We start from the raw sequence: 12,908 nt of genomic DNA on the forward strand, positions 1-12,908 counted from the left end.
ATGCAGCAAGGATGAAACTTCTTGGAAACCACCGCCAAAATCAAAAGCCTGTTGGTCAGCATGGCTTATGTCAGCCCGCACCCCTGAACCAGTTGTTCCTCCAGTGGCTCGACAAGAGGTGACAAAGAGCAGTGGCAGGCTGTTCTCACTGGTCTCTCAGCTCAGCTGCCAACTCCAAGCACAAGAAGTGCCTATGGCCACATCTCCTCAACAGCCAACTGCCAAATGTCCAGCGGCTGCTGGTGGGGTTGGAGAAGAGTAGGTTGTGGTCCCTGCCCGTGACCCAGGAGGGAGCAGCCGGGAATGGGTGCCTGCCCTGACACTGCTGGAGACTTGGACATGGGCATGGACTCTGCCCACCCAAAGGGGACCTCACCCTGCCCCAGGCAAGAGGATGTGTTGGGACTTCACCCCGTAGGGCAGGTGGTGGCTCCTTGCCTTCCAGATAGGTGCCTGCCTTTGAACCACTGCAGCTGAACGGCTCCCTGTGTTCTCCTGCTTGGCTTGAATGCTGGCTTGGTCCTTTTCCTCAACGGCAGCTGGTCTATGGTAGTTCTTCTAAATTTCTAGCAGGCTTGGAGACCTCCCCTGCCTCCCTCCCTGCTCCCGCACATGGTCCTGAGTGCAGGTGCAGTGCACCTCCTCGATAAAGCTGCTCCCGCCAGCCACAATCACCCTCTCGTAACAGCATGGGGTGTCAGGAAAGCAGCGTTTGGCATGTGCTTCAATGGAGATGGGAACGGGGGCGTCAGCCTGCAGCCACAGAGCTGACAGCTTTATAGAGAGGGTGCATTATACCTCTGTGCATCAATGCGCCGGTTGGCCCTGCCCCTCCTAAGCCACTAAGGTGAGCTCCGTTTAGCCAATTCAGAAGCTGCTTTTCGGGGTTGGTTTGGCACTGCTGGGTCTGGGTGGCTGTAATAGGGCAGGTGCTTCCCTAAGCTGAGCGACTGGTCCTCTCCTTAGGTGGGAATCTTGGGCGAGGCATTTGCAGAGCTCCAGGTTATCCTTCCCTTCATTTTGTGGTCGATTTACATGTAGGAGATTTTGACCATGGCAAAGCAAGTGAAATGAATAAAGTACAAAGTTCTGTCAGGTACTAGTCAGACACTGTTGATGCTTTAAGCATGTTAGCCATGTTACAATGGAAAGAAAAGGTGTTTTACATACAGAAATCTACATACATACAACAGCCCGAGACTTCTAGTTTTGTTGTTGTTGCTTAAACAAAGCTACAAGACAATGTTGAGGAACTGACCTTGGACTCTCTCTCCTCCAAGAGGGTCTCCAGCTTCTTTTGTGCAGCACGACCTTCGTGGTCGTCACTGACTATCAGAATGACGTGATTCCAGTTGAAGACTCTCATCATCTCAAACCAGACGTTGGCCTGGTGAGAGTATGGTGGGACCGTGCGCAAAAAGGACAGGTGGATGCTCTGCAAGGAAGAACAAGAGCTAAACATAGACTGGTTGGGTCATTGGCCAGTGTGCATCTTGGGGACCAGACAGGTTTGCAGGGACAGGGCTGGGATCACAAGGCCAAAGAGGCAGAGCAGCAATTTTTTGTAGACCTCTGGGTTGCATGCCTTGAGCTAGCCTCTGGGACCTGCACTCCTTTCTTCTGGCTGAGAAGCAAACCCTGGCTAGGATTTCATACCTCTCTGTGGTTAATCCAGCACATGGGAGAGAAGGTCTTTTGCTTTGTGGTCTGTAAACATGTGGTGAAGAAAAGCCTGTTCAGTAATGAACTGTCAGCAACATTCAGTGCAAATATAGCCTTTCTTCTTAAATTTTTGAAAATATTACTGAGCAAAGGACATAAAAAATAAAATTAATTCCCTTCAGGGAGTAACAAGGAGCAGCTGCAGGTACACGCAGGTATATATTAGTTATTTGTCATGACAGAAGTTCAGAAAAGCAGTTTTATAATATGCTGTTTGGCTGTTTCTAGGTCAGCTTGTTCTGCAGCAGCACACAGGAGGCAGCTCTGGACTCACGCCCCAGCTAACCTATCTGATTTGGTTAAAGACATCATTATGGTTGGATGATTGAGCAATAGCAATTCCAGCCTAATTAAGTACAGCACTCTTTGGGGAGCAATTGGACCAAAAGCTGTAGCTGACAGAAATGTTTCAAAAAATGCAGCTTTTCCAAAAGGCCCTAGAGTCAAATATTAGAAAATGAAAGTGCTTATGCTCAGCATGGACACTACTTGACAAACCAGCTACGTGCTGCAGGGAGGCATGTCTGAAAAGGAGAGGACAAAATGGAAAGCACCATAATATCTCTTTTTTAAGGCTGAGATTGTCCTCTGGACCAAACAGGGCTTGTCCAGACCTGCTTATCCAGGGACCTGACCCAGCATGGGTCAGAAATGTCCTGAATGGGCCAAAGTAATTCACTCTGGAAGAGAAAAGGTGTCATGTCCACCATGGACCTGCACAGGAGGGACAGGCAGACCAGATAATCTCTCACACTCAACACAGTGATAAAGTCAAACCAAACCATGCAATGTATAGAAAGCACTGCAAAACCTCTGTCATGGTCAGGTCTCTGCAGAGGGACAGCATGTCCATTCTGCTGCCCTGGCTCAAAACACAGAAATGAGGGAGGCAGCAGCAGCACTGGAAATATTTCTTAATTACTGAAGACCAAGAAGGACTGTGGATGTTTAATCGAGGGAGGAAACGAACCAGGAGAGCTGTAACAAGCACCTCAGAGCTGCAGTTTTGTATGACTGATACAAGCATTCCCAATTACACAGAGTAGGAGAAAGGCAGCTCACCCCACAAGCCCAGTACTAATCAATGGGATCGGGAAGAAGCCCCATAGGGACAAACAATGGAAGGACAGCTACGGTTTCCACACCAACACGGTGCTCAAGCTCTCTTTGGAGTCAGCATAGATGCCCAGGTATTCCAGGGGCACACAAGATGGGTCTGAGCATATTTAATTTTTAATCTCTCAGCATTTTTAATTGCTTGAAGGAAATCCATGGAAATGGAAAATGGAAATGGGGAAAAAAAAAATCAGAAGAGAAATGAAAAAGGAACAGAATAGCTAATAGTAAAAAAAAAAAAAATCAGAAAATACAGGCTAAAAAAATAAAAAAAAATCTAACTTAGAATTATTTCAATCTCTTTTTGAAATGAAAACATCTTTGAAATTTCAATATATTGCATCAAATTATTTTCTAGTTTCCCAACTAGCTTGCAAAAGTGCTGTTCAAACTGATCGTGGTTTTCTTAAGTACTATAAATACATATCACTAGGTTCAGATGAACAAATTTTCCTGCAGAATTGTTGGAGAGCAACCTGGTTTAACAGTTCAGGCATATTTGCTTTCTGAGGTGGTGTCAAAAGGGTCATGGACTTGCTATGATGATATCTCAGCTCTTGGATTATAGAAATGTAGTTTTTAAATAGGATAATGAAGAATAATTAATTGCAAATGATGAGTCTAGATTTCAGCATGAGCACTCACATCCTGTGCTCAGCTTTTGAAGTGCTTTGGACTCCTGAACTTCTCTGCAGCAGGGCCCAAAGATTGGCAGAAAAATGAAGGTAGAGTCCTACAAAGGTTAAGAAGTCCAACTTGTGATGTGTAGAGGCAGTTGGGAAACAGCTTTTGTGTGATTTGTTAACCCATATCACAGCATATGCAGTGACAGGTCTCTGGCAAACCACTCTGAACGCAGCACAGAATTTTCCTGGTCATGGGCATGGGCACATGGGACTGTACAGCAAAGTATGTGGATGCAATGATTTTTTCATCATAGTAGTCCCTTTTTTAGGCAAATAACTGTTATAAAGACCTGATTTTTTAAAACAGCCTCTGTGAGGCTACCGTCACTCATTTCAGCTGCACTGCTCATCACACTGTCCCTGAAGTACTGCTACAAGTGCTTTAACTCTGAGCTGTCATGGGTCATAACTCACTCCCCTTGGATCAGGCACACAGCAAAAAATGCTCCTAATTACAAATCAACAGTTTGCCTTGTAAGATGTTTTGCAGGATTCACATCATTTGCTCTCCCCTGAGTGTGCCTGCTGCCTGCCGGGGCGGCTGGGATGTGAGCGTGGGAATCGCTCAGCAGACCCAAGCTGAGGAGCAGTTTTCTGCAGTATCCTCCTATCTCTCACCAAAACATGACTTGCTCAGTCCTGTGCTTCCTCACATAATTTTATTTCTGCAAAAAGTAAGTAAATACAGGCTGGGACTGAATCCAGACTTTCATGTGGATTCAGCTCAGCAGAAACCCATGGGACTGGAGCCTAAATGCACTGGGAGTGAGTGTGGTTATGAGGTTGAGGACATGTGCTGGGTCCAGTCTCTTAAGAACCTCAAATTATTAGTGGTATGGGCTTTGCTGATGTGCGTATGTATGAAGAGAAGCTAAATTTGAGTAGATCGTGTGTGTATGTGTTATGGACACGTGCAAGCAAAGACTCTGTCTATGCATAAATGTGAGCATATACATGCAGAAAGCATGTGTGTGCATGAATAGCTGTGCACAAAGAGTCTGCACGTGGCCAGGCCATGCCTAGGGGGGAGGGTGCACGTGTGTGTGCCTACTGATGGAGTTTGTGTGCATAGGGGACATGCACATGTATAAGGAGTGTGCAGGCATGGCTGTGGGGCCACCAGGCAGTGCAAGTATGTCCATATAAGGACCACATACAGGTCCATGAGTGAAAGGATTGCTATCTTCTTTACCTCTGTCTGCCTAAGGGCTCATCAAAGCTTGCAGTCCATGGCTGGCAGAGTAATTTTTCCTACAGGCTTGAGGAAATTATATGCTTTTGTTTCATTACCTATGGAAATAATGCAGTCAGTCCCCCTTTTAGCAATGTGCCCCAAAACTGAGCTGTCTGGGCAGTTTCAAGGAGATTGACAGAGATCCCAATATATAAGTTCCTGCTAATCTAGCAAAAATCATCAGGGTACAAAAAAGAAGCCTTGGCCAGCGTCTGTATGGAAGGAGCCTGGGCTGTTCTGCCCCCTTCTCTGTTCAGCCTGCCCACCAGCCAGCACATGTGTCTCTGAGACCACCAGAAAGCAGCCTGCCCACTGCCCCACATGATAGCTGCAGATGTGGGAGGGAGCTGAGATAACTCTGCAATAGCTTAGATGTGTGCTGGGAGGGATTTTAGTGGGGGCAGACATATGGGGAGTTCAGGTGCAAATGCATCATCTGCCTTTCCCCTGCAGTGTCTGGATGAAAGGACTTGTTAACCTCTGTGGAATGGCCCAGCACCACAGCAGCAGCCTTGTGGAGTGGTGGGGATGCTCTGTCCTCCTCCCAGCTTGAATCCTGAGAGCCTGTGAAGAGCTCTCCTCTGCTGGGATGAGCGGGCTCCATCACTGCCATCAGCACAGGCTTCAGCGCTCAGAGCCCCTCATCTGCTCTTATGCTCTTATACACTGCAGGCTGCCCCTGCTGACAGCTGAGCTGCTCGGCGGTGGCTGTGAAACACATTCCTGGGGAAAACATCTCTACATTATGTTAGTCAGCCTCTCCAGTCACTCCTTGCACGTGCCAATGACCCTGACCTCGGTCGAGGGGAATCACTTTTCTCTCCACTTTTGGTGCAGCTTCCCACACTGACTAATGATGCATTTCTGCTGAGCATCCATTGCCAGTAAGACCAGTAATAAAGAAAAATAGCCCTCTCAGTGAGCAGTAACCCCCAGGAGGGCATGGAGGGGTTATACTGAGACAAGGAACCAGAGGGAAAAAGCCATCCCCAGGCTCAGGCTGGAGAGAGAGTGAGAAAGCGAGAGAGAGACCTCATTTCAACTACCAGGACCAGGTGCTGGACTTTGAAATGGCTGTCCAAGTGCAGAATGACTAAACTCTATTTTCTGTCTCTTTCAAGCAGCGGAGCAGGTCTCAATTAAGAGCCACCCTTGATCTTCCTGCACTGCCTCTCCCACGGGGGAATGGTGTGGGGCTCAGCACCTTGGGACACCGACATATCCTTTCATCCCCATCACGTAGGTGTGGTCCCACATGGTGGTGATGAATGGCACCAGACCTTCCTGGCTCTTGAGCTGTACATTTCCCCACAAGCTTCCCTCTCACGCTTTCGGTGTCATTTCATATTTCTCATATTGTCAAGATGTCAATGTCATCTTATTTTTTCAGCTGAGATGTAAAGGAGATATAAATACCCTCAATGACACATGGGGAACTGAAGCACTAAAGCAGTAGTCCATCCTGTCTGTTCAGGGGGTCCAGCATGAGAAGGTCAGAGCATGATTTTTGCAATGCTCAGTCCATGAGGAGCCCATGAAGGGCTCTCCATAGTGATGGACACCACAGCAATGGGTACCGCTCTGCTGCCTTTACCGTGAGACCCTCCTCTCTCCTCCTGCAGTTCCCTGCCCACCTCACTCAGAGGTGACCAGGATTTCAGAGACCACCTCACTGTGCAGGCATGACTCTACTGAATGATGTGAGGATCTCGGTGAAGAAACAGGTAATGATTTCGTAAGATGTACGCACAAGGAGGCCGAACAAAGGCTGCCAAGCCAGAGTGCTCAGTTTGATAGCTACAATACTGTTTTCTAGAACAAATAGTTCTTTGAATACTGGGAGCAATAAAGCTTGCTTCCCTCAGGTATCTTTGTTGAAAGACTGGTTACAGCTCGTGGACCACTATGCTCAACTGGAGATGCTCCAAGAGTATCAAAAGGTACTGGGCAAACCTGTCCTTGCTGAGGCCCACACCTTTCCTCTCCCTGGCAGCTTAGCCTTTGGAGGACCATAATTAACTCTGAGACTTCAACCCCCTGTGAAATTTAGCTAAAATTGGCTGATGCCTTCAAAACCAATCAGGGGCATACACACAAAGTGATATTACAAGCTTGTTTCCATAGAAACTAAGCTGAAAGATATAATTTCCTGAATTAAAAGAAAAAAAAAAGCAAGCTGATCAGTGGAAACCAAAAAGGGAACCAGCTGAACATCCCTGTGTTGCACCAGCCAGCCTGTCCTGCATGGGTGTGCAGACCCTCGCACCATTCTGTCCCATGGCTTCACACCCATTTGCTCTGCTGTCCTCCACTCCACTCCCCCCTTTGTTGTCCCCTCCAAGCTCCTGCCAGTTCACTATTCAATGTCCTTCAATTGCTCCTCTACCCACCCAGTCCCTGCCTTTTTCCCATCTCCTGCCTGCAACTCTGCAGAGGGCTCAAAGTCCTCAATCCCCCAGCTGTCTCAGTGGGAAGGAGGCCAGCCAGGCAGCAGTGCTCAGAGGGGTGAGACATGCCCAGTGCAGGCAGTGCGGCCTCCCTGATGAGTCCCTGCCAGGAAAGTGCAGCCCACAGCCCTTGACCTGCCCAACACCCCCAAATATTCAGTGTGGAGCATCTCCCTGCCACTGCAGTGGGTTGCCACTGCCGCAGATTGCCACTGCCGCAGTGGGTCCCTCCTCCAACTCTGAAGTGAGCCAGGTGGTTTTCATGAGCCACTTTTGCAGAAAACATGTTTTAAATAGGAAAAAAATGGCTGAAGCAGAGTCTGCTGGGAAGCTCCCACCCCCTCAGGGTGAGCATGCAAATTCAGCACAAGGTCATGCTGTGGAAAAGGTGGCCAGTTTGCTTCAGTGAGCATGGCTCTGCTGAGATGAAGCTGGACCGATAGCATACGCAGTCGGTCCCCTCCTTCTGCCATCATGTGCACTGTGACAAGGTCTCTCTCAGTGATGTTGCTGATCAGACCTATCTCCTCCCCATGGCAGCATGAACCAAATTCCCCCTGCACATTTCCCACCCACTGCCTGCCCTCTCCCTCAGTCTGCCAGCTTTGTTACCATCCCTTTCCTTCTAACAGTGCCTGATGGGACCCTGCCAGGGCGTGCACGTCCCCAGCCCCTGGCAGCCACCACTGCTGTCACTGCCATGGTCTTGGCTTGCTGGTTGTCCTACCATGGTTTTACTTGGCAGGAGGTGCCAAGACCTGCTGCTGCCCCAGCCGAGCAGTCCTGCAAGCTGCATCTCTGGGAGCCTCTGCTCCTCCCTCCTGAAACTTGACTTCATTTAGCATGTAGGTGGAGTGACTATTTTTGCACTGAACATTTGCATTTGTGAATATTCACATTTTCCAAGCAATGACCGATTTGTGCTTCGAAACAAGCCTGATCTTACCCACTAAGCTGGTGCACCTGGATGAAAACCTCCACCAAGGGTCAATGGTGTGTAGTCTGCCTGGCTCTGCCCAGCTCATCCTTTTGATTTTACTAATCACAGTGTGTTTGTAAGATGGGTTGTGAGCTGAGCACCCGGTTGAAGAGCTGGCCATGGCAGCATCTCACGGCTCAGGCTAGGGCATAGCCCCCAGCCCCCCCTCCCCAGCAGGACCTCATCCAGCCTGAAAGTCTTGGTGTTTCCACAGGGAGAGCAGACAGTGGTTTGAGACACTGGAATCTGAACCTCTTTCTTGAATTCTGAATGTCATTTAAAGCCTCGGGATAACTTGGTAGTCAATTCTATTACCTCCCCTACCAATATCACATAAATCCAGAGAAATGAACGCAACAGAACAACCTTCAAGCCCCAGAGAGCTCCTGCCCAATATACAGGCTCCACTAGGATCCTCCTGCCCCTCTGCAGGTCCCCCCACACCTGGGGAGCACCCAGGATCCCGCGGTTGTCACTAGCGAGCAGGGCAGGAGCTAACATTTGCCTTGGCTGAAGAGCAGTGAGCCCAGCAGCCTAGCAGAGAAATGCTGCAGAAATCATCCAGCACTATGTAGGTCAACACTGGCAGCTGCGAAAAAATAAAGTACCAGGGAATTTGGGGGATAGAGAGAGAGGGAGCTGCAGGTTTAACTGGAGAAGATGAGTGGACGGACAGACACATAGATAGGCAGGGTAGTGTAGACATCATTAACCCTCCTGATGGGCACTCTTGATTTACACCACACGTATGAGGTACTAGACTAGAAACATGCATCAGTTACCTTATCAGAATATATAGACATGCGTGTTGTCAGACCAATGACAGGGATCCTGTAGAAGCCAGCTGTGTATGATACAGGTGTTGGTGTTAGGTGATCGTTGGGAGCAGGAGGGTGACTAACTAATATTGCATAGACCTGTAGGACAGGATACATGACACAAACATTATTTCACAGGAGCACATCGGCCATCGAGTATGATTATTTTCCTTTTCTTTTCTGCAACATCAAACAGCCCCATGCTAACACGATAACGCATTCAAATAATTGGGAACAATGAAGCAAGGACTGCGCCGGGTAGTGAGGGGTGTTGTGCCATGGCTCGGGCTGCAGCCCGTGCAGAGGTGATGGGTCTGTTCAGGGTTATATCTTAATGGAAATGCCATGCCTAGCTGCTCCGCTCGCTAAACTAATAACTTTCATGGATTACAGATTAAAGGGAAACATCTCCCTTACCGTCACACTGTGTAATGTGATTTCTTTAACCACACATTTAATACTCGGTTGTAATTCCCCTCCGAGGACTATTACAAACAAAGTGGTCAGCTGGGACTCCAAGCAGGAGAAGGAGCACAGAGCCACAGAGCAAATCAGCCATCTGTCCCTGAGCACACAGAGAAATGAGAAAGCTGGGAGGGAGGCAGGGGCAGGAGCCGGGATCTGCCCACAGCATGCTGGGGCAATGGGGCACCGGGCATCTGGGTTATACCGAAACTGGGAAGGAGAGTCTTGGAAAGACCCTGTGCTGTTAGTACAGGGCTGGGATTTTGGTCTCCAGCAGGATCCTATTTTGTGTCAAATGGAGAGGAAGGAGCTGGGTAATCCCTGGGGGATCCTTTGTTACACTAATGCCCTTTCACAGCACAAGGAATGTCCCCATCTGGTGGCAGGTCTCCAGCTACGGTGAATCGGTCCAAGGACTTTGATTCTGGGAGGAAATAACACTTCTTCTTCTTCCAAGCATCTGCCCAAGCCCTGGGACATGCTCTGCGCCTGGGCTGGAGGGACGGCTTGCTAGGGGAGGATGAAGCATGCCTGGGGAAGGGGACCTGGAGACTGGGTGGGATGGGAAGAAAGGAAGATCCTGCCTGGCATTGGGTGGGAGCAAGCTGAGGGTGCAGAGCAAGCTGGGGCAGAGGTTGGAGACCTTATTATGGGAGAAGGAAGGAATTACCAGGGAATGGGTTGGGGAGGTCACCTGGCGAGGCAGGAGGAGGAGAGTGCCCTGTGCAGAGGTGCCTGGTGCTGTGCTGACATGAGGGGTGGGCGAGGATCTGCACACAGCAGGGCTGGGGCATGGGTCTTGGGGCAGGACCAGGCACTGGGGGGAAAGGCTGGGGGCTGTGTGGGGGCGAGGGCTGTGCTGTGCTGCGCAGCAGCTGACCAACAGGAGCCATTTTGCATGCGTGGGCTCCCAGCCCCTCCTCTGCCTCTCAGCCCCCTGCTTGGGCACAGTGCCAGTGAGCGAGGACCAAGGGTGGCTGTGCCCCATGCTGTGGCCATGGGGCCAGGAGAACCCCTGCATGTTGGGACAGCATGGCCCAGCATCCTGACCCCCCCAGCATCCACCCTCTGCACCCCAGGTCCCACCACTCACACAGGGATGTGCCAGCACCTGCAACCCAGCTCCGGCCTGGGGCTCTGTGGGGTTTGCCATGGAGAAAAGGCTTAGAGGTGGCATGGACAGAGGCATCCATCAGCTGGGTTGCTTAAATGGAGCCTCGGCTCAGCGAGGAACCCGCCTGAGCCATATCCCTGCTCCCTGCCAGGCAGCGGGTATCTTTTATGCTGTGCTTCCTGCCCAGCTCTGCCACCATCCCCAGGGATGTCTCCGGCCATCCTCCATCTCCACATTGGGAAGCTGAGCTGCAAATGTGACAGCTCTACTCTGCTGTGCACCTCTGGCCCCTCCAGCTCCCTCCCCCATCGGTGGCTTTGTGTGTCTGAGTGCATACATGCATTTATGTGTGCCTGTGGGTGTATGTGAGCCTCTGTGGTGTGGGCATTCATACAATTTGTGTGCATGTTTGTACCTATGCATGGGTCCATGTACACCGTTCCACATGCATGGGTGTGTTTGAGGTGGAGGTGAGTTTGTACCTGCCTGTCTGCCCTTCTGATGGCCCCAAGTGGGGGGAATGGGGCTGGTTAGCTGGGCTCAGCACCCAGAGCACACAGGGGAGATGGAGGGGCCAGGTCACAGGCTGCCCAGGGCACCCAGGCTGCACCCACCACCACTGCAGATTCAGACTGCTCCCTTGTGTGCTCTGAGAGTGACCCATGTAGACAGGAGGGAGGAGCACGATATGCTTGTGTGTGCAAGCATGCATGCACATCATGCACTGTGTGCATGCCCACGGCTTTCTGTGTCTGTGTGGGTGTGCGTCTGCAGTCTCTGTCAGTATGTGCCTGTGTCTCCTACGTGTGTGTGGCAGGGGGTGTGCTTGTGTGCCTGCTTCATGCATTGTGTGGTGCTGGAGGGGCCACGGTGCTGTGTGTGGTGGGGGTGTGTGCAGCTGTGGTGCATACTCATTGAATTGTATGACCTGGGGGGTGTGTGCAGGGTGTGGGGGGGTGCGTACATGAAGCAGTGTGTGTGTTCATGGTGCACACATTGGGATGTGTTTGTGTGGCAGTGTGTGTGTGCATCCGGTGCAGGTTGTGCACATGGATGCATGTATGCATGTGGCATCACGTGTGTGCACCAGTGTTTGAACACTGGTACAAGTGTAGACATGCAGTGTTCTCTCTGTGTGCCCATGTTTACACAGCAATGCGTGTGTGCACACATCGTGGCCCATGGGCATTACCACAGTGATATGTGAGCACACAATGTACATGCATGGCTCTCCCCATGTCCACAGTGTGTGGATGCCCATGTGTGCACACAGCATGTGGCACACACTCTGCGTGTGCCCGTGTGTGCCTGCGTGTGCCCGTATGTGCCCATGGTGATGCATGGCGTATGTGTGCATGCATGTTGCTGTCTACATGCGTGGTGTTGGGCAGGCATGCCTGCACAACCAGTCTGTGTGTGTGAACCCGTGTGCGCCCCGGGGTGCGTGTGTGAGCCCGTGTGCGCCCGTGTGCGCCCCGGGGTGTGTGCGGGTGCCCGTGCGGCGGAGCGTACAGCCCGGCCGCGCTTACATAAAGGCTGCAATGCGGGCAGCGGAGCCCCGGGGCCCCGGGGCAGGACCCCGCTCGCCGCGGCTCTGCCCGCCCCGGACGGCGGGGCCGACCGGGGGGCGCCGCGGGGCCGGGGTCGCTGCGGCCGCGGGGGCGGCGGCGGCTCGGACCCTCCGGGGACGGGGTGGGGGGGGTGCCCGGTGGCCGCGGCGGCGGCGGCGGCGGGCGTGTCGCCGGCCCGGGGTACCTGGCTGGAGATGAGGTCCTCGCAGACGGAGAGGGCCATCTGGATGGCGTTGGGCTTGTGCGTGACCGAGGTGGCGTTGAGCTGGAGCTTCCAGGTGCCGTGCCGCTTGTTGGCCTGGTTCACCGCCTCGCGGAAGATCTGCTCGTGCTTCTTGGTGCTCAGCACCGCGCCGATGTTGACGATCTTGGGGTCGCAGCCGGCGCGGGCGAAGGAGGAGGAGAAGAGCAGGGCGAGCAGCAGCAGCCGCATGGTGCTCATCCACGGGCGGCCCGGAGCCCGCCGGGCCCCCCCCGCCCGCGCCCCGCCGCACCCGGGCCGCCCGCCCCGCTCAGCGCGGCCCCATGCGGGGCCCGGCCCGGCCCGGCGCGGCGCGGCGCGGCTCGGCGCGGCGCGGGGCGCTCTCCCTGGTGCTGAACCGCCCGCGCCGCTCCGCGCCGCTCCGCCCGCCGCCGGCTCCTCCCGCCCCGCCGGCCCCGCGCTGCCGCAGCGCCCTCCCCCCGGCCCGCCCCCGGCCCCCGGCGGAGCGCGGGCGGGACCCCCGCCGGGCCCGGGCGCTGCGGCAGTGCCCCGCC

The 12,908-nt window shown here is 52.5% G+C and overlaps 1 protein-coding gene across 10 annotated transcripts in view; it reads right to left on the minus strand.

Moving 5' to 3' along the window:
- GRIN1 (glutamate ionotropic receptor NMDA type subunit 1) overlaps window positions 1–12,594 on the minus strand; it is a 38,370-nt gene extending 25,776 nt beyond the window's left edge. For all 10 annotated transcript variants that reach the window (XM_075717204.1, XM_075717201.1, XM_075717202.1 and 7 more), the window contains exons 1-3: window positions 12,337–12,594; window positions 8,967–9,101; window positions 1,259–1,435 (exon numbers count right to left, since the gene is read on the minus strand). In XM_075717204.1, the coding sequence (XP_075573319.1) occupies window positions 1,259–1,435; window positions 8,967–9,101; window positions 12,337–12,594 (570 nt within the window). The remainder of the gene's footprint in view (window positions 1–1,258; window positions 1,436–8,966; window positions 9,102–12,336) is intronic.
- Window positions 12,595–12,908: the final 314 nt, after the last annotated feature.

This window comes from Pelecanus crispus, chromosome 9 (genome assembly GCF_030463565.1).
Source record: "Pelecanus crispus isolate bPelCri1 chromosome 9, bPelCri1.pri, whole genome shotgun sequence".
Taxonomy (NCBI): Eukaryota; Metazoa; Chordata; class Aves; order Pelecaniformes; family Pelecanidae; genus Pelecanus; species Pelecanus crispus.